At 36.9% G+C, this 23,834-nt stretch overlaps 2 protein-coding genes across 3 annotated transcripts in view; both read left to right on the plus strand.

The window, feature by feature from the left end:
* Nucleotides 1–5,135, plus strand: part of kif5ab (kinesin family member 5A, b) — an 88,635-nt gene extending 83,500 nt beyond the window's left edge. For both annotated transcript variants that reach the window (XM_008408475.3, XM_008408474.3), the window contains exon 29: nt 1,009–5,135. The gene's annotated coding sequence lies outside the window, so the exon portion shown is untranslated. The remainder of the gene's footprint in view (nt 1–1,008) is intronic.
* A 919-nt stretch (nt 5,136–6,054) lies between these two features.
* soat2 (sterol O-acyltransferase 2) lies at nt 6,055–21,759 on the plus strand. Its single transcript, XM_008408476.3, has 16 exons — nt 6,055–6,908; nt 8,423–8,510; nt 8,765–8,820; nt 9,026–9,165; nt 9,282–9,335; nt 9,769–9,876; nt 12,031–12,313; nt 12,471–12,546; nt 13,653–13,737; nt 14,136–14,181; nt 14,412–14,544; nt 14,928–15,025; nt 16,973–17,071; nt 17,219–17,354; nt 19,116–19,261; nt 21,201–21,759. Exons 2-16 carry the CDS (start codon nt 8,432–8,434, stop codon nt 21,255–21,257), a joined length of 1,596 nt encoding a protein of 531 aa, XP_008406698.1. The 5' UTR covers nt 6,055–6,908; nt 8,423–8,431; the 3' UTR covers nt 21,258–21,759.
* Nucleotides 21,760–23,834: the final 2,075 nt, after the last annotated feature.

Here is a 23,834-nt window from a genome sequence, read left to right on the forward strand (position 1 = left end):
ATAACAGCTGAAGGTAACATAGTTTCTTGGTTGCGCCACTATGTGCCTGTAAAATATACAATACGCCTCCTTACCCCCTTTAAATTAGTTGTGCTTACAAGCATGCATGGAAAATTGTCAATTAAGTGTTACTGCTTAATGATTACTTAGTAGCTGCAGTTAAGTGTGACTCCAGACACAAACAACAGAGTCTACTGAGATTACATTACAACTGTTCCCAAATTAAAGGCACTAAACTATGAACATTTCTAGTCAATGTTAAATTTTTTTAAATTTATTTTAAAAACATTCAAACCAGTCCTATAAGGTCAGTGTCCTGCAACACTTTGATTTGTCCCTGGTTTGGCAAAACATGATGGATAAATCAATGTTTAGTCAGTTTCTTCAGATTCCTGCTATTGGCACAATCCTGCTTTGTTGAAGTAAAGATGCATCTAAAACTGGCAACATTTTGGCCCTTCAGAGTGAGAGTTTGACACTCATGCTTCACATAGTTCACATTCACCGCATTTGGGTGTTTACCTGACTGAAAACGATCCGACTTAGATGGAAAAGCTTCATTTGTGGTTCAGAATCAGGTTGAGTACTTTTCCAGGAGGGACAGTGAAAAGGTACCATTTAGTCTCTCTAAAAGTTCGCCATTCTGTTACAGCTCTGAGAACCTTTCAATCAAAAACCTGATTATTTTCCCATGTGCAGTCAGTTTTGCTGCAAAAGCTAAATTTGTCCGTAGACTTAAGCTTGGGCAGTTTCCAAACATAACCGCCTTCCTGTTAAGATACCAGACAGAAACTGACACACTCCTTCTGGCAAAGTTAGCATGACTCACAGGCAGCTGTCTCCTCTTCCTACCACGGGTTTCTCTTTGTGTGTTTTTCAAATGCATTTGACTGTCACTCTTATGCTCTGTTTCTGTGTGTGTGTGTGTGTGTGTGTGTGTGTGTGTGTGTGTGTGCGTGCGTGCGTGCGTGCGTGTGTGTGTGTGTGGGTGCGGTTGTCTTTTTGCAGGCAGGCGAATGTTTCTGAGGCCTCCACTGTAAATCTGCATGCAGATGATCAATGTTGTTCCAGACTCCTCCTATCTGCCCTAAACCCACCTGCTGTAAAAAGCCCTCTTTGTGTCAGTTTCCCATCCTCAGCCTGTTCTTCTCTGGTTCCTTCTTCCTGTTTGTGGGTAACAGTTTGGCAAGCACTGCATCTCAAACACCTGCCAGCCTACACCTGCTGCTGCACCCGGTCACTATTACTTGAAATAGAACGGTCCCAAAATAGAGAGGTGGGGAGAGAGAGAGAGGCTGCATTGCAATCTGTTACCACCAGGGTGTGCTCATTGACATTAGGGGCAAACAATAAAAAATCAATTTTAAACCCCAAAGTTATTGTCATCTGTAGTAAACTATACACAAGTTTCTAAAAATACAAAAGGTAAAATGTCACATGAAAACAGTTTGAACCTTATAGTCACTTTATTAATGTCATTCTTTATACTACATGTTTATTTTTGATGAAACAACTCTTATGTTGACATTTTTCAGAGTACAGGGGCCTTGTGTTGAAATCTGTTAATGGTTAAAAGAAAAACCCTGAAACTAAAAATATTCTAGTGTTTCAGTGGACTTTACTCAACGTTTCTCTCAGTCAGAAGCCAACAATTTCCCCTGATTTAACTTGGGGAAGTAAAAGCATTTATGTTACGTTTGTTGTAAAAAAAAAAAAAAAAAAAGAAAAAAGAAAAAAAGGGAGTCATTGATGTATTTCCCCTCATTTTTGAAAGGCAAAGTAATTGTTAGAATAGAACTAATACAGTTTTACTTTCCCTTACTTTAGCTTTTGAGAAAACATGTTACAAATACTGTAATATTTCTATTTTTACTTCAAACAGACCCTGTGTACGATTTTCATATTTTGTATTCATTTTTATTCCAGAGCTCTAGTAGAGTTTACTTTATCTTTTATTTGAAAGCTGGCAGCTGATTAGCTGTTGTCACTTTTTGATGATCCTCAGTGTCACCAGCTGGTTTGATATAATAAGTATCATGGCCAAGAGTTGCATTTTCCATTTGTTCCATCATTCTTATCATTTACTATTTTAAAATACAATCGTTTGAAGCTTAGACAACATGATTGGTGATTCTGAATATTCAAGCAGTTTCATTAATTTTACTTTTTTCTTTAACAAACATTTAGTCAGATTGTTTACCTTTTGAAAATATGTTGATGTGGGCTTCTGGCAAAAAAAAAAAAAGGTAAAATAATGTAGCTAAACCTCTTATCCAGAGAAGGTAGAGCTCTTGACCAAGCACTTTCATGTATGTTTACCTCATTCTTTGAAACAACACTGTGACAGATTGACATCCATTAACAAGAACGTTATAGTCCCTTCATAATGGATAAAAACACTTAAGGTGTGTTTTAATTTCATCCTCAAAGTCTGTGTCTAGTTTCATTATGCAACTGGTGCAGCTTGTATTACTTAGACATCAAGGTTGATAAAACAACACCTGCAGTTGTGTTTGACAAAGATTCTTCATATTTGATCTTTTTACGGATAAATGTATTTTTACAACACAGTATGTAACACCGCATAGCAGCGCCTTGCAAAGATATTTATAACCTTTGAACGTCTTCATATTTTGTCACGTTACAACCACAACTTTAATTTATTTCAATTTGATTTTGTTTGATAGACAAATTCATTATCTATGTGAAGCAGACAAAAAAAATATATATATATATATTGCAAATTAAAATCTAAAAAGTGTGGCAGCATTGCTGCTAAATGCCACCCAGTCCAAATGGTTGCGTACAGCAGTCATCTACTTAGTAAATAATCCCCCCTGTGTTATTTAATCTTAGTCGAGCAAAAGTTTATTAGAGAACATTAGTGAACAAACAGACAAACATCATGCAGACCAAGGAACAAACCATGCAGCTCAGGGAGAATATTTTAGTGGTTCACAGCCAAGTTAGGTTTTAAAGTTAAGTTCAAAGTATCGAATGTCTCAAAGTCAGCGGATAAATACAGAAACATTCCACACATTTCAAATTATTATTACTAAATGATTTTGATTTGTAGTTGTGACTAAATGTGAACAGGATCAAGGCTATAGATACTTTCTACAAGGCACTGCAGAGACTTTTATATTTTAAATGTTGAAAACGTATCTTCCACTGCATCATCTTTCTTTTTTTTTTTTTAGAAAATGTAAAACTAGTAACAGATGTTGTAAATGTTGTTTTTTCAACTGGTTTACATTGTTTTCATATCTGCATTTTCTCATGTAGTGTCAGAGGAACCTTAGACCCAAAAAAAGAAGTGATAAAAGAAATGTTATCAGATATTCTGTGGTTGACTTTTATTGCCATCACACATCATAATTTGTGTTCACATCATTTGCTGCTGCAAAAATGGACAAGCAGAAGTTAAAAACAACATACAGAAACATTGTTTTAAAGGACTCATTGTGTAGTTGTTGCATACTTACATGTATATTATCCCCATCAAACTGCTTGCAAATGATTGTTAAACTTTGAAATATAATTTCATCAGAGCATGGCAAAGTAAAGTTAAAATGTAGCAACTATTTTTATACTCAAACAGTTGGTTAAAGATATAGATTATTTATGATTTGCTCTATTTTAAATGTGATTTATTTGCTTCCTGATTCTTCTTTCTTTAATACTGGTTGTTGAATGTGAAATATTTGTATTTTGTTGTGTAGATGTATTTTTCCATGCCTTTCATTTAGTGTAACGATGAGAAGACTTTGTATTTTCACCGGTTATTGAATGCATGTGTGGAAGTGTAATTGTGATATGATTTTATTAAGGTGATGACTAATCTTGCTTAACCACCTCAGACTGAAACCAAAGGAGTTATCTTGTAGGGGATCTTTTAAAGAGGATCTAACCTGCAACCTATTTGTTGAACATATGACAGAGGGGTTACTGTAGGTTATCAGAAGATGACAGAGTCCTGTTTTAGTCACTCACACTGACAGATACATCTCATCTCGGCGACGTTTCTGACCTTTGAGAATGCAGATAAGTTTTGAGAGCTGTGGTGGCTGCAGTTAGAGAGATATCTGAGCAGATAAAGCAATGGACCCAAGGTCTCATAATGCACAAATAGACAACAACTGCAAACCGGCCATCACATCATACTTTCTCTGTCGACATCCTGATCAGACAGTCAGGATCAGAGAGTCCAGGTGACCTCCTGGGAACAGGAACTCTAATTGAAACATTTTCTGAACTTTAGTTTGCTGTGATCCCACAACTATAAAAACACCAATAATGCCAAGCAAATATATGGTTTCTTGCAAAAGCAACCACACCAATTAAGCGCAACAGTTTCTCTGACAATGCCAAGGTCAAATTGAATGTATTTTTTTGATAGATCAGTATGAGATATTTTTTTAATTATTTCTGTGGATAAAACTGCTCTTTTGAAAAGAAGAAAGTAGTTGCAAAAGTCTTAACATTAAATTTGCTAACAATCCATGTGGGAGACACAGCAAACATGTGGAAACTGTGTCACAGTAGCTCACCCTGAGCACAGCCCACCCTGTGTGAAACAAGGTGGCGGCAGCATCATACAGTGGAAATATCTACACAGGGAAGCTGGTCAGAAGAGATAGGAGCATTGAATTAGGATGGTTAATTAATTGTATTTATCTATTACTCTCAACCTTCTTTATTGCATTTTATCTGTTATGTAGCATTTGTTCAGTTCAGGTTTTTCCAAGGGGTCATAAAGGTCATGAACTTAAAGTCGAGTTTGTTTGAAAAACCAACAGAAATCGTGTGCTGAATCTGAACTGTTAACCTACCTTCAGACTGTGAAAACAGATCTTCTGACATGCATCATAGATTCCTATTAGGCCACCTGTGTTTACCTACCAACCAAAATGAAACAAATCTGGCAAGATAAACCTTGTGTGACACTGTATCCTAAATGTGAACAATAAGAAATGCAGGAGTTAAAAAAAAATGCAGGGGAGAAAATGTTTGTATAGTTGTGTGTTGCTTTGTTTGTTTATGGCTTAGTGCATGGAGTACTTTCTTCTGTAGCTGCAAAGAATCTTCTTTGTTATGGAAAGTCATTTCAATAAATATGATTCTGTGGACATAAACTCGTTCTCTCCTTGAATTATTTTAGGTACATAAAATAAAAAATGATAATACTTTTGCTTAAGAAATTGCTTTAAGAGATGATCTTATAGAAGACAAAAAAAATCACCGCAATTCATATCTCACTTACTAATGCCAACATTGCAGGTCAAAGTTCAGGATAGGATGTGTCACACGGCTAGAGGTCACTGGAACCAACTGAGGAGTGTAGAGCAAATGGAGCACATCAGGTAGTTCTGCCAAGAAAAAAAAAAATAATTCAAATTGATCTCTGAAGCAGTTTTGAGAGAAAACTTGTAGCAGGTTTTTATCTGTAAATTTTAGATATTACCCAACAATACAACTTCCCTTTGCTATCTAGTTGACCTTCTCTACATCCTCAATGAATTCTGTGCTAATGAAATAGAGCAAAATGCCATCTTAGCTAATTTAGTAAAATTAAGACATTAAAACTGGGATTTGAGTTTACTGACTAAAATTATACAACATAATTTCTATTAACTTCTAATAGAAAATGTATTTTATGTTTTAGCAACTTTTGAAAAATAATAATGAAATATAAAGTTTTACCACTCGCTAGACAAATCCATCCTTCCATCCATCCATTTTCTTCCGCTTATCCGGGGTCGGGTCGCGGGGGCAGCAGCTTCAGAAGGGAGGCCCAGACTTCCCTCTCCCCAGCCACTTCTTCCAGCTCCTCTGGGGGAATCCCAAGGCGTTCCCAGGCCAGCCGAGAGACATAATCCCTCCAGCGTGTCCTGGGTCTTCCCCGAGGCCTCCTCCCGGTGGGACGTGCCCGGAACACCTCACCAGGGAGGCGTCCAGGAGGCATCCTGACCAGATGCCCGAGCCACCTCAACTGGCTCCTCTCGACGTGGAGGAGCAGCAGCTCTACTCTGAGTCCCTCCCGGATGACCGAGCTTCTCACCCTATCTCTAAGGGAGAGCCCAGCCACCCTGCGGAGGAAACCCATTTCGGCCGCTTGTACCCGTGATCTCGTTCTTTCAGTCATGACCCAAAGCTCATGACAAATCTAGACAAATCTAGTGGCACAAAAGATGGCTGGCAATAAAACCACCTTTAAAAACTTCACTGTACATAAAGTTTTGTCCTGAAATGATACTGAAAGGATACTGAACAATGTTACATGAAAAAGTGGAAAAACCTCAGAGTAGCAACAAATATTTCATTTTGAGATGGCGTATTGGTTAGTTTGTTTTGGTTTAATAATATCACTTAAATTTAAATTACAGTAAATTAGCATTTTCCCAGGATAGATTGAAAATAACAGCACAAAACTGATGAAAACCAATAACTCTACAGTAACTCTGCACATTGCACTGATGCTAAGTGATAAAACGTGTGCTCTTCTGTTTTGTATGTAATATAATGTACTTGTTTTTTTAATATGCGGACAGGCTGCAAATTAATTTCCCACTTGGCGCAAACAAATTATCATTACCCACTGAATGCCCTAATTTTACTGTTAAAATAACAACAGTTTAATGTTTACTTAGAATAAACTTAAATGTTCTGCATGACTCCAAGCATCCAACAGAGGAGCAGCAGCCGGGTTGGGCAGCAGATGACCTGGCCTTTGCATGGCTGGGATCCAAAAGGCCAAAGTTCATCAAATCAGGAGTGAAGTAAATAGAGCAGGAATCACAACAGCCAGGAGAGACATACTTAGTCATTCGCCAGGAACATTGTCTCAGTGAGAACCATCGTTTGGAGCAGGGGGAGCCGTTCATCTTGCTGGCTGCTGGCTGAGAACGGTGAGTAAGAAACTTCCTGACACTCCACGGTGTGACATCTGTCAGTCTGAGGATTTACTTCTGCAGCTGAACTGTATTAGTTATAACATGGTTTGTAGAAGAAGTCTCACTCAGTTTAACGTCAACATCACATCTGCAAACTGTAGGCTGTATGACTAAATACAATTTTAAAATAAGACAGTCATGCCTTACAACAGATTTACAACAGATTTTTATTCTTCTGGGATAAATAGAACAGCTTTACAATATCCATTTTTATAAATAATAGATCCATCAACTATTAAAGCCAAATGATAATTTGATGGTTTTGTTTCATATAATCACCAATTTAGTTTATTAAACAATATTTAACTCAATGAAACTGAGGTATTCATGCACAATTTTAAAGGTTACAGCCAAGCTATATGAGGACATTATGTGTCATTGTCATATTTATGTTTTATAATTTTGCACATACTGCATGGCCTTAACCTCAAACCTTTTCCTTGGTATTTAATAAACAATTTTAGCAAACTGTCATTAGGAGAAACTTAAAGGAAACAGATACAAAGAACAGAAGCATAACCATGATTTTCTGCAGGAGAGATTATAAATAATGAAAACTCCCCCACGCAGGCTGCGAGACTTCCTCAGATACATGCTACACAGTATATAGCCCTCAATTAGATATGGCAGAATGTAGCTGATGGGTTCAAAGGTTTCTCTGTTTCCAACACTGCAGAATCAAACCAACAGCGTTGCCAATAGTTACAGTTTAATTTCTAAAATCATATTTTCTGCATACATGCAAACATCAAAACTACCCAAAAATAGCACACAGGTTTTTCAAAACAAGATCAGCTAATGATATGTTTTTTCAAATGTCTATCATACATTGGCTTAAGCCAACTATGTCATCTCATGATGAGGGATTCAGGGTAAATAGTTTTGAGACAACCTTCACAAAAAGAGATCACGTTGTCCAAAATTAAACTCAGTCATTACATAAAGCAACCCCTTTTCTCTGTGACTTGTGCTCAACCACCACATTATCTGCAGCATAATCTGAGCAAGTGTACAAAGATTATCTGCTAAATTGGCATTTCTCATGAGGAGTGATCAAACAGCACGGATTAGTAAACGAGGTCACTAAATGTCATTTACCTCAAATCTGTCTCTCTCTCCAGTGGGTCATATCTACAGAATGTTAACCTTCTGTAGTGACAGCCAGCTTTATCATTTGTTTCCATTTCTTGGCTTGACCTATAGATAATCGGTCCTGAGGTAACTGTCGTTTAAAACTCCCAGAGTTTTTACTCTGAGAGAAATGCCCCAGAAAAAATAGAAAATATAATGATGAATTTGGCAAGATGTTCATGGTTTCCAAATGGGTTACGATATCCAGATGTTGCACAACTTTGCAGTGATGTTACAGGACTGTAAATGATGCAGTTTATTCAGGTAGTGTCAGTTCATTATGACCGCAGATCCATTTTTATTCTTTGCTGCTGGCCATAATGTCATTTCCGTTTCAGTTTTTAATCATGACTTCTTCGGAAGCTTCCAATGGAATGTGGCATCGGAAAACCAAGACTCGTCAGCAAGAGTCCAAGTCTGATCCCGGTATGCACAAACTTTGACTTCTAGGAAGTTATTTGACATTTTGAGTCTCTACTAGGAAATATGAGTTTTGTATAGACTGTTTTCAATAGCTTTTCACTACCAGGTGAATGTTTTCCCAAATTGTTACATTTCCAACTGCTGCAGAACAAAATGTAACCTTCATCTGCTATCTCTTCCAGTTTTGTGAACAAGCTGTGCTGTGTATTGTAGGGCAAAGTAAACAATGTGAGCAGCATCTATTCCTCTGTTTGCAGCCAAGAGTCATGAAAATGAGCAGGAAGACCTGGTTGAGTGGGAAAAATACATGAAGGTAACCATATAACCAATGTTGCTCATTTAAAACCAAAGATAATAGTGTTTCTAGACAATAGTATGATTTCATTCAGGTGGCTTACAAAGGAGAAGCCATGGAAACGGTGACATCAATCATCTGAGTGGGAGACGTGTTCATGACATTGTGTTTAACTGTGCTCCTTCAGCTTGAAAAAGTAAAGCCCTTTCTCTTCTGTACGTAGAAAGTAAAAGGGAAAGTTTTAGAGCAGGTCCAGGATCATCTCAGAGATATTCTTGACAAAGCTCTGACTGAGTCTATCGAGCCTCCTGCCCACCTTAAATCTGCACTGAATGGGAAAACGTCAAAGAAAGAGCCATCCAGGTGAGACGGATATACACGCTGCACTCGTACATGTTGATCTGGAATACAAATGCTCTGATTACTAAATAGTTGGAGGAACATGCACTTGGTTAAATCGTGTCTGTGGTTTTTCTTAGATCTCAAAGGATGGATGATGGCAAAGTGTTTTTGGAGCGAGCATCTCTGTTGGAGTGAGTAACAGCAGAACAAAAACAGATCTGTGTCACAAACAGTTTAATATTTAGGGGTAAAAATATGAACGCGTTGATTGTTTTCTCTGTAAAAAGTGAGAACCTAGTGTAGTAGTCTTGCAATTCGAAGCTTAATCCCAAGTTGCCTTATTTCCAAGTTGCCGACCAATCCAAGTAGTGGTATATGATTGTGTATAAATGATTGATCACGCCCTGTTTAATAAAAATTAAACTGTTTATGTAGTGCCAATTCATAGCAAATTTCATCTTGAGGAACTTTTCCGAAAAAAAAAAAAATGTATTCAATCACACATACATTCCAATTAATCCAAAACAAAAAGTGTAATTGAGTTATTGTATAGTTTAATACAATTTGTGTAGATGTGTCAGATTTAATTATTGTTTTTTTTCTGTGTTTTCTTCTTTTCCTCAGTGACCTGTTTGAGATCAGCCACATTAGGACCATCTACCACATGTTTATTGCTGTTCTCCTCATCTTCTGTTTGAGCACGTTGGCTGTTGACTACATTGACCAGGGCAGGTCTGTGGTAAAATTAAATGTACTAGGAAGTGATGAGTTAATAGAGAAAATCACAGTTTATCTCATTATGCTTCTGTGAGACTGTGGAGGTTTAACTGAAGCATAAACCATCTTTCTATATCTTCCCACATTCAGAGTGAGAAACAGAGAACATTTGTTAAAAAACTCTTTAACGTAGTGGCCCGGTTCTCAAGACTATATCACTTAACATACTGTTTTAATTTCCACCAAACCATTTAGTGAACTGTATTTGTTGTACTGTGTAAAGCTTTTAACCCTCCCCTAATTTTTTAAGAGGGACTTATGCAAAATTCACATTTTGTATGATTTTACTTCCATTTCAATTTCTACTGCTTCTAAAAACATCCCAAATGCTTGAATAAACATCCAACCAGTTTTCTGGCAATGATTTAATGTTTTTTGGTGCCTGCAAGTGACCCGATTCAAAAACTTATAACGTCTGAAATCAGCAGGAACTTAGCAACCCCAGCAAAGTCAAGCCTGTTACCTAGCAACCCAAGTTGAGCTCCAGCACATTTGGGCAGCTGGTTTTACTGCTAATTGTGCTGTACAGGTGTTTTGTTGTTGACTTACCATTTAGAAACCATTTGATGCAGTCTCGTTGGTTGTGCCGGAGGCTCTTCTTCTGTTTTTCAAAGATGCATGGTTGTATAATCGCACATCTGTTTGCAGCCATTTTCACTTGCGAGTGCACTGTGGCCACTGTGGCCAGCACAAGCTGGATTTAAAGTGACAAGAAGACCTAAAACAGCTCATTCTGAAAGGAGCTCAAAACAAACAGCACTGGGCAAACTAAAATCTCATTATTTAAGGAGGATGTAATGGACATATTCTGTACAGCACATATTGAAACCTGTTCAAAGAAGCATGATAGGCCACTTGTGAACTTTTGGCTCGTTTTGCATGGCTCAATGTGATTCCTAGACCCCCTTCAGTTGCAGATCCATAGGAAAATGATGCAGTACGATTAGGTTGGACCTACTGGTATGACACAACACAGTCCATTGATTGGGGGGCAATAAAACCTTACTGCCTGCAAGAAGTATGAGACACATGAAACCTGAGTGAGTCGAGGAAGTGGCGGTGGAAACGCTCTGGACCATAAAATACCTTTCTAATAACTTCTCATGGAGGGTGGACTCGTGTCAAGTTAGCCATGTTCGTAGGTCATGTGTAGACCATACCATTTTTATTAAAAAATTAACAGGAATAAATACACCTGCCACTACGGGTTTGCATTATGCTACAAAACACACATGATGCTGCATGTAACTGTGAGTGCACTCCTGGTGAGTTTGAAATAGTTTTTACAGCTTTCATTCTATGGATTCCTGTTCTTTGGGATAGCAGTCCCAAACTACACCACTAAAATCGCCCCTTGGCATAACAGAGCCACCACATCTCTTCACCGCAGGAGGAAAACATTCAGGTTTTTCTTTTATTTATCACACGTCTGTGCTTTTGTCTGGATGGAGATGTTTATGGTCATGGCCCTATCTCAAACTCTATAACCCTGAAACAGTTCTGGTGGAACTCATTTATGCCCTGAAGCCTTTTAAAAACTTCTCTCTCCACGCTTTCTTCTGTTTTCCCTCATTGTGTCTCTCCCTACTTCCCTCACTGCTCTCGCTGCTCGTCTGGCAGAGGAAGATAGCATAATCAATCCTTCTGGGTTCTCCTCCCGTTGCTTTGGGCTAGTCACTAATGATTTTTTGTTTGTTGTTTGCAGTTTTCTATCTTTCTTTTTCATCCGAGAACAAGCTAAAAATGAGCTCACCCAATTTTCAGATAATTTTACCCTCAGTTAACATGGATTTTAATGTGGATAAACAGACAAATTGGGAAAAAAAACAATTACATTGTTCTTGTGCTAAACTGAACAAAACATTTGAGATGATAAAATAAGGGGATATTTGACATAGTTTCTTTTTATCACTATTATGTAAATGAGAGAAATAGTCTCTCATTAGTGCTTCTCATCATTTATTATATTTGCTTTGTTATGAAAACCTTAATCATAAATCAATTATGCCTGATAGAGTCTGTGTTTTTACATATGTTTGAAAAAGTTGGAGCCTTCTTGCTTGAATTTTATCCCCTAATGTTTACACTTGATTTACTTTCCACATTCAGGTTGGTTTTGGAGTTTGACCTGCTGTTCTACGCCTTTGGGAAACTGGGGACGGTCACCTGGGCTTGGCTTGCCATGTTTGTTTACACCCTCTTTGTTCCTTACTTCATCCTGGAGTTTTGGGGCTCTTTGTACCACACATTCCCCTCCAAGTTGGTGCTCACTCTGGGTGCAGGGTTGATCTTTACAACCATACAGACCTGCGTGCTTGGACTGTTCCCAATCTACACGGTTGTGCATCACCAGCTGCCTCCAGCATCTCGATTTATTGTGATTCTGGAGCAGGTAAGTGTGTAGCTGTGTGAAGGTTTCTAAGAATGCATTGCTAGAGAGGGATCTTTATTTATCTGACACAGATGTTCCCAGCTATCGCTGCTGTCTTGCAGAAAATTGAAACACTCAGTGCAGGAACTTTGATTATGATGTTATTAAATTTCCTCAGATTCGATTCTTGATGAAGACCTACTCATTCATTAGAGAAACGGCCCCTGTTATCCTGAAGAATGCACCAAAGGAAGGTAATGTACCATGGTGTTTCGATATCAGGTGTATTTACTCCGCAGGCGTTTCCATTATTCACAGTGGCACCCCAAGACACTGGAGAAAAATGGCTGAAACTAAGCAGCAGGTTACTGGGAATATAGCTCACACCAACATTGAACCTTACAATGAAAACAGCAGCACACATATAAATAACGTGGGTCCTGATGATGGTCCATGAGTTGCTCATAAAGAGAGTCAATTTAAGTTAAAAAATTGCATCTGTGGACCATAAATTTAATACTGTTGTAAAAATGTTTCAAACTCTAGAAATAAATATGACCCAAAAATAAAGGTGGATAAAAGAAGCTCCCATAAAAAAAATTACAAAAGGTTTTCTTTGAAGTAAAAAATAAATTTAAAGCCACTTCTACTTTTTAAATCAATACAAAGACTGACCACAATTTATTCATGCTACATATATTCAGTTCCTATATGATTTTGTTTTTTTAAACTGTGATATTTACTCATGTTAAGGAAGACGATTTCCTTTTATTGATGTAAGGAAATATGCTTATATATTGAAACATAAAGGATAACAACAATACAGCTCAACATCCTCCCAGTAGAGTCATGATTTGGGATTAAGTAACACAATTAGTTTGTTTTAATTAAAAAAAATCTAAAAGAATAGTGAGAAGAAGAGAACGCAATTGATTGTCAGTGCTTGCTCTTAATAACTGAAAACATGTACTTACATTTCATGCTGCTCAAGAGGATAATTTGAAATACTTCCTCACACAAAGAGCTTTTCTGAATGCCTATTGAAGTGGCAGCTCACAATTTCCCCAAATAAAGAACTAAAAACCTTTCGACTTCTGTTTTAAAATAGTTTTAAACAATAGATCCTTTTTGTTTCAGTGGAAATAATAGAGAATAAATAATAGACATTGCGTCTGCAGTTTTGTATTATGGCTTAATGTTTTTTTTTTTCATTGATTCTGTACTGTTCGATTTTAAAGACAGGAAAGTATTAAAGCCTATGACTGTGGTTTTCAGTTTTCAAAAAAATAAATAACTGATGTTGTAAAAGGGGTATTTTGTCCATCACAGCAATATTAACTGAACTGTCATTTTCTTCCAGGAAAAAATTCCAGGTTTCCAACATTTTCCAGCTACTTGTACTTCCTTTTCTGTCCAACACTCATCTACAGGGAATTTTATCCTCGGTAAGGCACCTCATCTGGTTTGAATTAGACTAACAGCAATGTGAGTTTCATTTGTAAAGCACATTTAATTTAACACACACTAAATAAGCTGAAAGTAAAGATGAAAAGTATTTTGAGGTTGAAAGCCTTCTGACAAACAAAACTAAACCACAGAGACCCTTTAGCACAGCCATAAACACTCAAAGGATCTCGTCTACTCCACGGCCTGCTATATATTAAAGAAATGTTCATTGTTTTTTGACTGATCAGTGCATGAAAGGGGCTCACAGAGAACTTCACTAAACATCTGGTTGAGCTGCAGTGCTAACACTAGATTGAACATAAACAATTGTGAGGTTTGTGCTAGACTATGTTGAATATTAGACTTTTTTTTACGTTTTTGTCTGTTTTATCCGCAGAAATAGACAAATACGTTGGAAATATGTTGCTGTTACTCTTGGCAAGGTAACATTACCGGCATTTACATTTAATGAGTGTGATAAAAACATTATGAGGAAGGCCTTATGATGAGTTAAGGTATTGAAAAACATGTTTGTGTATATTGTGATAGCTGACCTACATCATTTCATTTTATAAATGTAACCTCTTAATCTGACAAAGCCTTGATTTTTTTATCCTATCTCTTTCGCATTATTTCTGTCTCACTGTGTTCATGTTTTAACTCCTAATCATAGATTTTTGGATGCCTATTTTATGGGTATTTCATCCTGGTGCGACTTTGTATACCTGTCTTCAGACCAGCTGAGACCAATCAGCCTTTTAGCAAAAGAACAATGGTTCTGGCTGTATTTCACTCCATATTACCAGGTATTTTACACAGTAAAATATCTACTCACAGACACGTTTGAAAATACTACGCTGATTTGCCATACATGCAAAACAATTGATCTCTGAATTTACTTGTAACATCTGTTCTTATTTCTAACATCTTTTACCTCCAGTGGGTTTGTACTGATAAATATATTACGTCCCATTAAGTGCAGTCTCTAGTGTGTTTGATTCAGTGATAAGATTAAAGATGCTATTGTAAAAACAGACACAGGTAATTAAAGGTTGGCTCGTTTACCACTCCCAAAAGTGAAGAGCTTTTAGAGTGCGAATATTAAAAAATAAGTGTTAAGTTTCAATTCCTCAAAGGTTCCTCGGAGCAGTGCCCATTTCATGATCTCCTTTTCTTCCTTGTGTTTCAGGAATAATGCTCCTCCTGCTGTGTTTCTTTGCCTTTTTGCACTGCTGGCTCAACCTCTTCGGGGAGCTGCTGCGTTTTGCTGACAGGATGTTCTACAAGGTGTGTGATACTTGATTTCCTGTCACACCACCTCTCTCCTGGGAAAGCATTATTGGCAAATCTGTTTCCTTTTCCAAGTGGGGAAAAGCAGATTGATGACAAATGAAATTTGAGCAGCAGGGTGGAAAATCCCCCAAACACTTCACAGACTTGTTTTATTGATAGGTCTCGCTTTTTCTGGAAAAAGCAACATTTTTGCACATTCTGCTTCAAGAATTTTGCTCTATCCTCACTAGTCCTTCTCAACATTTTAACAGCTTTTCTAACACTGGCAAATATGAGTGAGGAAGTACTTGAGGTTGATGCAAGACAAGAACTTTATGGAAAAGTTGGTGCTTTACGTCACAGATCTTTAATGGCAAACCTTTATGCCTTTATTCTGCATGTAAACAATAAAATCATCCTATGACAACTATAAATCTGAAACATTGTTTAACCTCAAAACTTCAGCCACCAAAACATTCATTTAAAGCCAGCATTGACTGTTTTTAAATATAAAAATGTATGGTCAAGACTCCTGAAAAAACCTTTAAAGAGTTTCTTGTATCAGTAAAATACGTTATTATCCTAATATTTATTATTTTAATAGTTATTTTCCTTGCTCAAGTATTATGTTTTCAAAGGAAGTAAGTTTGCAAGTAAACCCACTTTTGCTTTAGATAACAAAAATGCTAAACATATCTACTGACTGCAAGTAAACAAAACATAACCTTTGTGAGTGCAATAGGTACAGTGCAAAATTGTTGCTACCTAATTAAATTAGTAGAATAACAATTCCTTTAAGACAAACATGCTTATTCACACCCAGACTCTAATAAAAATATAAATTAGTTTCCTTATATAATTTACAAATTAAACCTCAAATTACATCCATTTAATTTACTTTTAAACATCTAGTTCAACGTATGCTATAATCTTTCATATTTGTCTTCTTTAGCCAGAAGCAGGTTATTAGCAGGAAGGGCTCTGCAGCATTCAATAACAGGGTGAGACAACCATCTTATTCAGGCGTGTTGGATAAGGGACAACTACAAGTTGCAGGACCTTGGTCCCCAAGGACTGGAGTTTGACACCCCTGATCTATTATGCACTATGTGTAGTTCATCTTGTTGCTCGTGTTTATATGTCAGGTGGTTTCCCCGTGGTTGTGCCATCATTCTACTTTGAGATTTTAGAACCAAGTTACAGTGTTTTCCAAAAGTATTCAAACCCTTACAGCTTCAAATCAGCAGCCTCGTAAACATTCATCCAAGTTCATTTCTCTTCTTATGTACTCAGAAATGTTGGCAAAAACTGATACAGTTTTCAGTTCTTGAGCCATTATCCTTATAAGGGAATTATTTGTTGTCTGGGGTGGAAAATGCCTTTTTAAAGCAGCCAAATCAACATGATCTGACTGTGGACTATGTAGTTTTCCTTGACCTTTTTTTGTTTATTTGACCTGCTTGTTAGTACAAGAAATTACTTTAATTCTGCACATGTTTCTGATGTGAGGTTATTTTTTATTAGTTGCGACAACATGACTTTGGAGACAAGCTGAGCTGTAAAAGGCACTCACTTAACCATTTGGCTTTTGTTTAAATGGAAATTAAATTATGCAAAGGAAAGAAAAAAAAAAACAACCTAACCCATTAAAAGTCCCTTCCTCTGGTAACTGAGTTTATTGCACAGAAATCAAAACAATATTTCAGCTCCAAGCATGACCTTCAAAGTATTGAGCCGGTGGAGCTGTAAAGCCGTCATTGATTTGAAATGCTCCTGTGCGTTCATAAAGATCAAAGTGTTTCGCCTCTCTGAGTGAAAAACCTGAAAACAATCTGAAATCCTTTATATTCTTGCTGGTGATTAATTGCAGGGCTTTCAGGTGTTATTCAGACTTCAAAAAGAGCGAAACAAAAAAGTATTTTAATTTGATCCAGCGACTGAAAATTGGTTTCTGTTTTCCAGGACTGGTGGAACTCTACGTCCTTTGCAAACTATTATCGCACCTGGAACGTAGTGGTTCACGACTGGCTGTACTACTACGGATACAGAGACTTCCTCTGGGTAAGCAGATTGTCAGTGCTGAGGATTACAACTGATGCTCCAAAAGTAGCATACCCTAAGATGAAAAGCTTTTTGGTGTCTGATCCAGCCTGATGCTTGACCTCTGACCCGAACACTCTCTCTGACACGCTCTCTCGCACTCTGCAGCTGTCCAACAGGAGATTCAGAGCAGCAGCCATGCTGTCCGTGTTCATCGTCTCTGCAGTTGTCCATGAATATGCTTTGGCCATGGGCTTTGGCTTCTTCTACCCTGTCATGTTCTGTCTCTTTGCAGTTTTTGGAGGTGAGGAAATTTACTTAGTCACACTCATAACATGCAGAGATTAGGCTTAGGAAACAAGAAGTATCATTCTGCATCTTAAGGCCAAAGTATCATTGAGAAAAATTCAAATGTGAGTTGGGCGTTTTCTTCAGATAAATAATCTTCACTTATTACTCAAAACACTTTGTTTTAAAGTCTCCCTTTTAACAGTGTTCAGTATTGTAGCTCACAGGAATTATGCAAAACAAAAGCCGGAAAGAAAAGAACCACATGGAATCTGAAGAGGCAGCCAAAAGTTTCCAGGGGTGGCAGTGTTATGTGACTTTGAGCATCAAAACACAGGCTGTAGTAAGATCTCCAGCTCAAATGTGAGTTCATAAGGCACAGATTTAATTTCCAGTTTGCCAAGTGAACTTGGTGACTTAACAGCCCATCCCTCTTCCCAGGGATTTAAAAGAACGTTGTATCTTTTAAATCTCTTTAGATTAACAACTAAATACTTGTCACAAAAATTCAAATACAAACCACAAATGTTCTGCCAGCATTTAGATATTTTTGCTCCAGTTCTGACCTGCTTTGTTACTCTGATCCACTCAGGCAATCATCAGCACTCCTTTTTTCTACAAACAGTTGTGTCACCAGACCACGGTGCAGTGGTTCTTTCTTACCAGCAATGAATGGAAGCAGCTAAAAGTCTTGCTTTTCTAAACCGTCGGTTTTTGTTTTACTCATGAGAGTTTACCCAGTACTACAGTATAGTTGTCCAAGCATTATTTCGAAGATGTATAACCTATTACGCAACTCAAGTTATACAAAACCTGCAACAAATAGTTTTCCTAAAACAGAAATCATCAGGCAGGCTTTGAGTGGCTCGTCTGATAACGGGATGTTCGATCAAAGAAGGCTGAAGTAAAGCTTAATCAGTGACTGTGTTAAAACAGACATGGTAGGCTAGGCGGATTTCTTTCTTTTTGCTCTATGCTACAGCCAGCTCTCATGTACAACATGTGACCAAGCTATTTTTATATGCAACTATCATGAAAGGAATCAAGCAAAGAAACAGAAAGCACTAGATATTTAAGCAGCCAGATGTAAACAGATGTTTCTTTAACATTTTTCTAAGCAGCCCTTGGTGTAAGGGCAAAATTACAGAGTGGGCTTTAAATAGTTTATAAGCTACATAAAGATTGGCTCCATATTGTTTCATCTGTTATCACAGCGTAATCAAATAACTGGTTGCCTTGGTAACACTACACACTGTTTCAGTGCAGAGTGAGTCAGTTTCCCAGGTTGATATTTCTTGCCACTTCAATAGAGAGATTTCTATTTTTTCTTTTTTTTATTTCTTTATTGAAATCCAAAAACTGAAATTGTAATAATTCATGAAATATTGTACTGAGAAATTGAACATCTAAAATGATGTTAATAAATAAATAACAAATTAATTGTTACTAAATAAAATAAGCCAAAATATTCTTTAAAACAAACAGCACGATATAAAGTAACTATAAGCTACACACTTCAGTCAGTACCTTTTAAAAATATTTGGTCAAGTATTAAAATGCATTTCATTAATCTCACATTTATGTGTTAAAAGTGGTTTTTATTGGTGTTATATAATAATTTCCTCCTGTATATCATGTTTTAATTTGTTGAAATAAATTCTCTTTCACCTTTTTTCACCTTTCACCAATTTGTCTCTCAGGCACAACTCAAACAAAACATTACTGATTAACTGCATTTATTATCAATAACCATCTTTATGTCGTCCTTTTCTCTTAGTGGCTTTCAACTTTACCATGACCGATAAGCGACAGAGCCCCGTGTTCAACGTCATCATGTGGGCGTGTCTCTTCCTGGGTCAGGGTGTCCAGGTGTGTCTGTACTGCCAGGAGTGGTACGCCCAGATACACTGCCCACCAGCAGGGGTATGTACTCTAGCTAAAGGTGGAAAATGTGCTTTCACTGCTTCAGAAATGTTTTTACACTCCTTTACAGTATGAGTAGCTGCTACATGTGAGATTGCTTGGTATTTTAATATAACATCAGAAATCTTTCGTTTTTCATTTTGATATTGATATATGCACTAAAGGGTAACCGTGTTTATAAATTTTACATCAAATTAATGAAGAAGTTTCCTCAATAAAGAGCTCATTAGTCAAAACTTTGACCCCTGTTTTAGATAAATGAAAAGTAGGCCAGCTGGTCAATAAACTCACTGGCATTAATGCTGGATCAAAGGGATTGTAAAAAAAAAAACAAAAAAAAAAAACATGACTACCACATGAGCACATTATACAGTCCTATGTATGTATAAAATAAAACAATATATTCCACTGCATTGCTTTTGTTGTAAAATCTCACGCAATTTAGAAAAATCCAGAATTTAAATGCATTCAGAAATGTTTTTAAAAATCTTCTGTATCATTTAATTGGCAATCTTACAGCAAACAGTTTGTATGACCTGATTTTGTCAAGAACATAGTACTTAATGTTCTCATTTCACAAGGTTGCTGGGGAGAGAGAGAGAGAGAGAGAGAGAGAGAGAGAGAGAGAGAGATAAATATGGAGAGAGAAAGAGAGAGAGAGAGAGAGAGAGAGAGAGAGAGAAATTATCAAGTAATCCTGCTTGTGTATCCGTCTCCCCACATCTGTGTTGATTCTGTCATACGTTAATATCTTCAGTGATGGCCTGTTTTTGATTTTCTGTCGGAGGCCACTGGATTTTTATCTACAATCTCGTGTTTTTTTTAGAAACATAACAGTGATGCTCTTTAGCAAGTTTCCCAGGGCCTTTGGAAAATAAAAAGGTCCAAGTCAAAATAAGGAAAAAAGGTAACACTTTATTTGAAGGGGGGGTGAATAAGACTGTAATGACACTGTCATAAACGTGACATAACACCTGTCATGAACATGAATAAGCCTTCATGAATATTTATGACTGTTGTCATAACAAAGACATTTTGAATAATGTCAACTTTTTATTAAAAGTGTCATAATTTACTGAATTACGCTTTATGACAACAGTCATAAATATTCATGAAGGCTTATTCATGTTCATGACAGGTGTTATGTCACGTTTATGACAGTGTCATGCCAGTCTTATTCTCCCCCCTTCAAATAAAGTGTTACCGGAATGAAAGAACACAGTAATAAAGAAAGTAGAATGAAAGAAATCAAAATACAAAAACTTGACAATGAGTTCTTTTTCAACATGATGTATTTTTCCCCCCACTGAATAAATGTGCTCAGATTGAATGTTTGATTACTTTTCTAGGATTTTTTTGTGTGACAGTTTTCTTCTGCAACATAACATGAATTTATTTTAAGGCCTTTTTTATACATTTTAATATCGACATGCCAGCATGGAAGCAGCAGTGAGATTCACAGTCAACAAACTTTACGTCGGATACAATTCACACCTCTGTGCCGACTATAAGAGTGACAAACTGAGGGAAGCAAACCATTTCATCATCCCAGCGTTTTTATTTGTTCTTATTCCCTGTTTGTTAGAACATAAAATAAAGATAGTGTTGGTGTAGACGTGCAGAGAATCCTTAAACATCATCTGGAGCAAAACATTTTCAGTGTGCACACAAATCAATGGAAGAATGGCAGATGTGGGAACAATCCATGAGGATTTAACCATTTGAAAGCCAAGCCATTATACCGGGTGTTACATATTACTTGGAGGATTGGCACGACAGATGTGTTAACATGAATTTAAAACTCTGAAGTTCACCACAAATTTCTTTGTCTAAAAATTAATTGCATGCTTCTTACATGGTTAGAACAAATAATTAACATAAACATTTAAATAAAAAACAAACAACAAGAAAAAATATTTTCTTTCATTTTCACAAACAGGATAGTTTGTGGGAGCTGCTGATGCCTCGATCCTGGTCCTGCAGCTACCAGACATGAAGCCATATTTCTTCCTAATCTGCATTCAACATGAATGAAGCTGGAAACATTTATAATGGACTGAAAAGAAGGAAAAGCAAGCAAGGAAGAAGAAAACTTGAAACGTGCAAATTTAATTTTGCACAGACAGACTTAAAGACATTTTGTTACTTAGTCATTTTAAGATGTTCTTTTCAATGAACTGTTTTCTCTGATCACAAAGAGACAGAACAACATTACACCAGAAAACTGGTGACCTGTTATCATTAAAAGTATGTGTTGCTGTTTTGAAGTGGACCATGCAATTTTATTACTTCATGTAATGTTAGACTGGAGACATAATAATTTACAGAAGGGTATAAGTACTGTATTTACAGATAGTTCTAGCTGTCTAAAGTTATGTGTCGTATCCATTTAAACTTTAATCTTTGAAATTTACATGTCTTGAACCTTGTAGGACAATTTCCCTTTTAATGGCTTATTGTTGTTACTGTTTTTATATTAAAAACATTATTATTTCTTTGCCTGACTTTCTGTTTCGGTTGTATACAAAGTCATTTCAGCTTTGAAGCATCTTTAAACTGGCCTTGAACCTGATGGCGCCTTTGGCCAGCAGAGCGCATTACAACTTTAGTTCTGACATGTTTGACATTTCCCTGGCAGGGATTGGTTGATGGAGCGGCTGTGTAAACCAGCCAACCAACCACGTTCCGCGGTGTCCTATCAGCATGCCACAAAGCCTCTGTTTGCCTGCCTGCAGCATCATGCAGGAAGGAGAGGATTAACTTTGGTACAGTGTTTGCATTGGTGATGTAATGCTCTGTAAACTGATGGGAAACAATAAAAGAGCTCAGCGAGGTAGAAGCTGGGCAGCTTTTAGGGAAGTGTAGAATTCAGAAGATTCGTGCTTATAATTATTAACAAAAGTGTGTGATCACTCTGGTAGTTTGACATTTCTTTAAATCTCCAAGGAGATTTTATCTGACTCTCTAAAAAGGTTGTTGCACATTTGGTTTCTGTCATGGATGCCTTTTGTCAGACAATGAATCACAGGCACTATAAAGGTCACAAAAAGAAATTTGAATCTAAACAAATCCTGCAGCAGGTTCTGAGTTCATTTTCTTGGGAATGTTTGACCACATGGGGGCAGAGCAAAAGAGTCATATGAAAGAACTTAACATGTTCAGAGTTATTTATTAAGTCTGTTTCATAGGGACAGACACAATAACATAGACAAACTGAACAGAACTGCAGTCCCATGCCTGTATCATGCTGCCTATAGTATTTCCAGCACTTGTCACTTATATTGACAAAATACCTTTGAAACTTTAACTGTACTCTCTCTCTCTTTCTATCATATATACGTCAATTTACTAAATCTAAAATAACTGAGCTGTGGAGCAATACTTGTATCCCATATGCTAATTTTGATGTATTTTTCTTTAAATTAAACACCTTCATCTACAGGTGCGTCTCAGAAAATTATTAGAAAATCTTTCAAATGTTTTACCGATTCATTCCAAAAGTAAAAGTGACATTACTCATAGATTGAGACATTTCAAGTGTTCAGCATACTAAAAAGTATGTCCATGTACTGTACAGAATACTCGCTCATCACTTCTTCAGTGCAGCAGTAGTTTTATCTGTCTGTAGCTCTGCTAAAGTGTTCAGGAAGCCCTAGATGCTTTAAAAGAGGAATGTTTTTCTGTTACTTTGCATTGTTTGCTTTGGTGTTCCATCTACCTGCAAACCTCCATCGGTTCTCTAAGCTTGGTCATTAAACCAGGTGTTGGTGTTTTGGGAGTGAGAGCAGGCGTTCAGTCTACTGGAGAATTGCTTTTCCAAAGAGCTTGTCAGCTCAAGGATAAAATGCTCTAAAAAAAGACTTTGGACTCCCCGAATAATCCTTTTGGGATGGTAACTTCATCAGGAGTGGTTTAACTCCAAGGATGTGACACTGTTAATTCATGTCCTCAATAAAATTGTATGTAATTGCGTTGAGTTTTGAATGCAGTTTTACAATCCTTTAAAAAAGTGTGATTATCTATGTTGCTTGTGACCTTTTGGTTAAGCATGTTTTTCTTCCACTCAACTTTCAATGTGTTGGATATCTCAATCTGTAAAAAGCTTGCTTCTTCATCAATGTTCTTTCTTGGCTTACCTTCCTAATGTAGGGTGTCAGTGACTGTTGGCAAGTTGAGCAGGGACAGTCTGCCGTCTAGAGCCAACAAGAAGCCAACAACAAACTTAAAAACAGTTGTCTTGCCAACTGTTGGCAAGACAACTGTCCTGTCAGCAGACAGGACAGTTGCACATTACATTTCTGTATTTAATTTTTATTAATTTTTTTAAATCTTAAAATTTCCTCAGAAACTGAATAATTGGCTTCTGAACAGCTGTAAGACATAATCATCAAAATAAACAAATATCATGAAGATGCTTACTCTGTCTGTAACAACACTATAAAATACACTAAGTATGTTTCAGTCTTTAATTGGATTTCTGAAACTAATCAACTTTTTGATATCCTAATTTACTGATGAACACCGATATATAAAGAAAAAAAAAAGCTAAATGTGGGATGAAGAAAAAGTAAAA

The sequence above is a fragment of the Poecilia reticulata genome, chromosome 5 (genome assembly GCF_904066995.2).
Source record: "Poecilia reticulata chromosome 5, P_reticulata-male-v2, whole genome shotgun sequence".
NCBI classification, from domain to species: domain Eukaryota; kingdom Metazoa; phylum Chordata; class Actinopteri; order Cyprinodontiformes; family Poeciliidae; genus Poecilia; species Poecilia reticulata.

Bases quoted from the DNA above. Each gene is read 5' to 3' on its own strand.
- soat2 (XM_008408476.3), top strand. From the start codon at position 8,432: ATGACTTCTTCGGAAGCTTCCAATGGAATGTGGCATCGGAAAACCAAG. The intron at 12,547-13,652 runs GTAATGTACCAT...ATTTTCTTCCAG, and splicing joins GAAGAATGCACCAAAGGAAG to GAAAAAATTCCAGGTTTCCA. The intron at 15,026-16,972 runs GTGTGTGATACT...TCTGTTTTCCAG, and splicing joins CTGACAGGATGTTCTACAAG to GACTGGTGGAACTCTACGTC.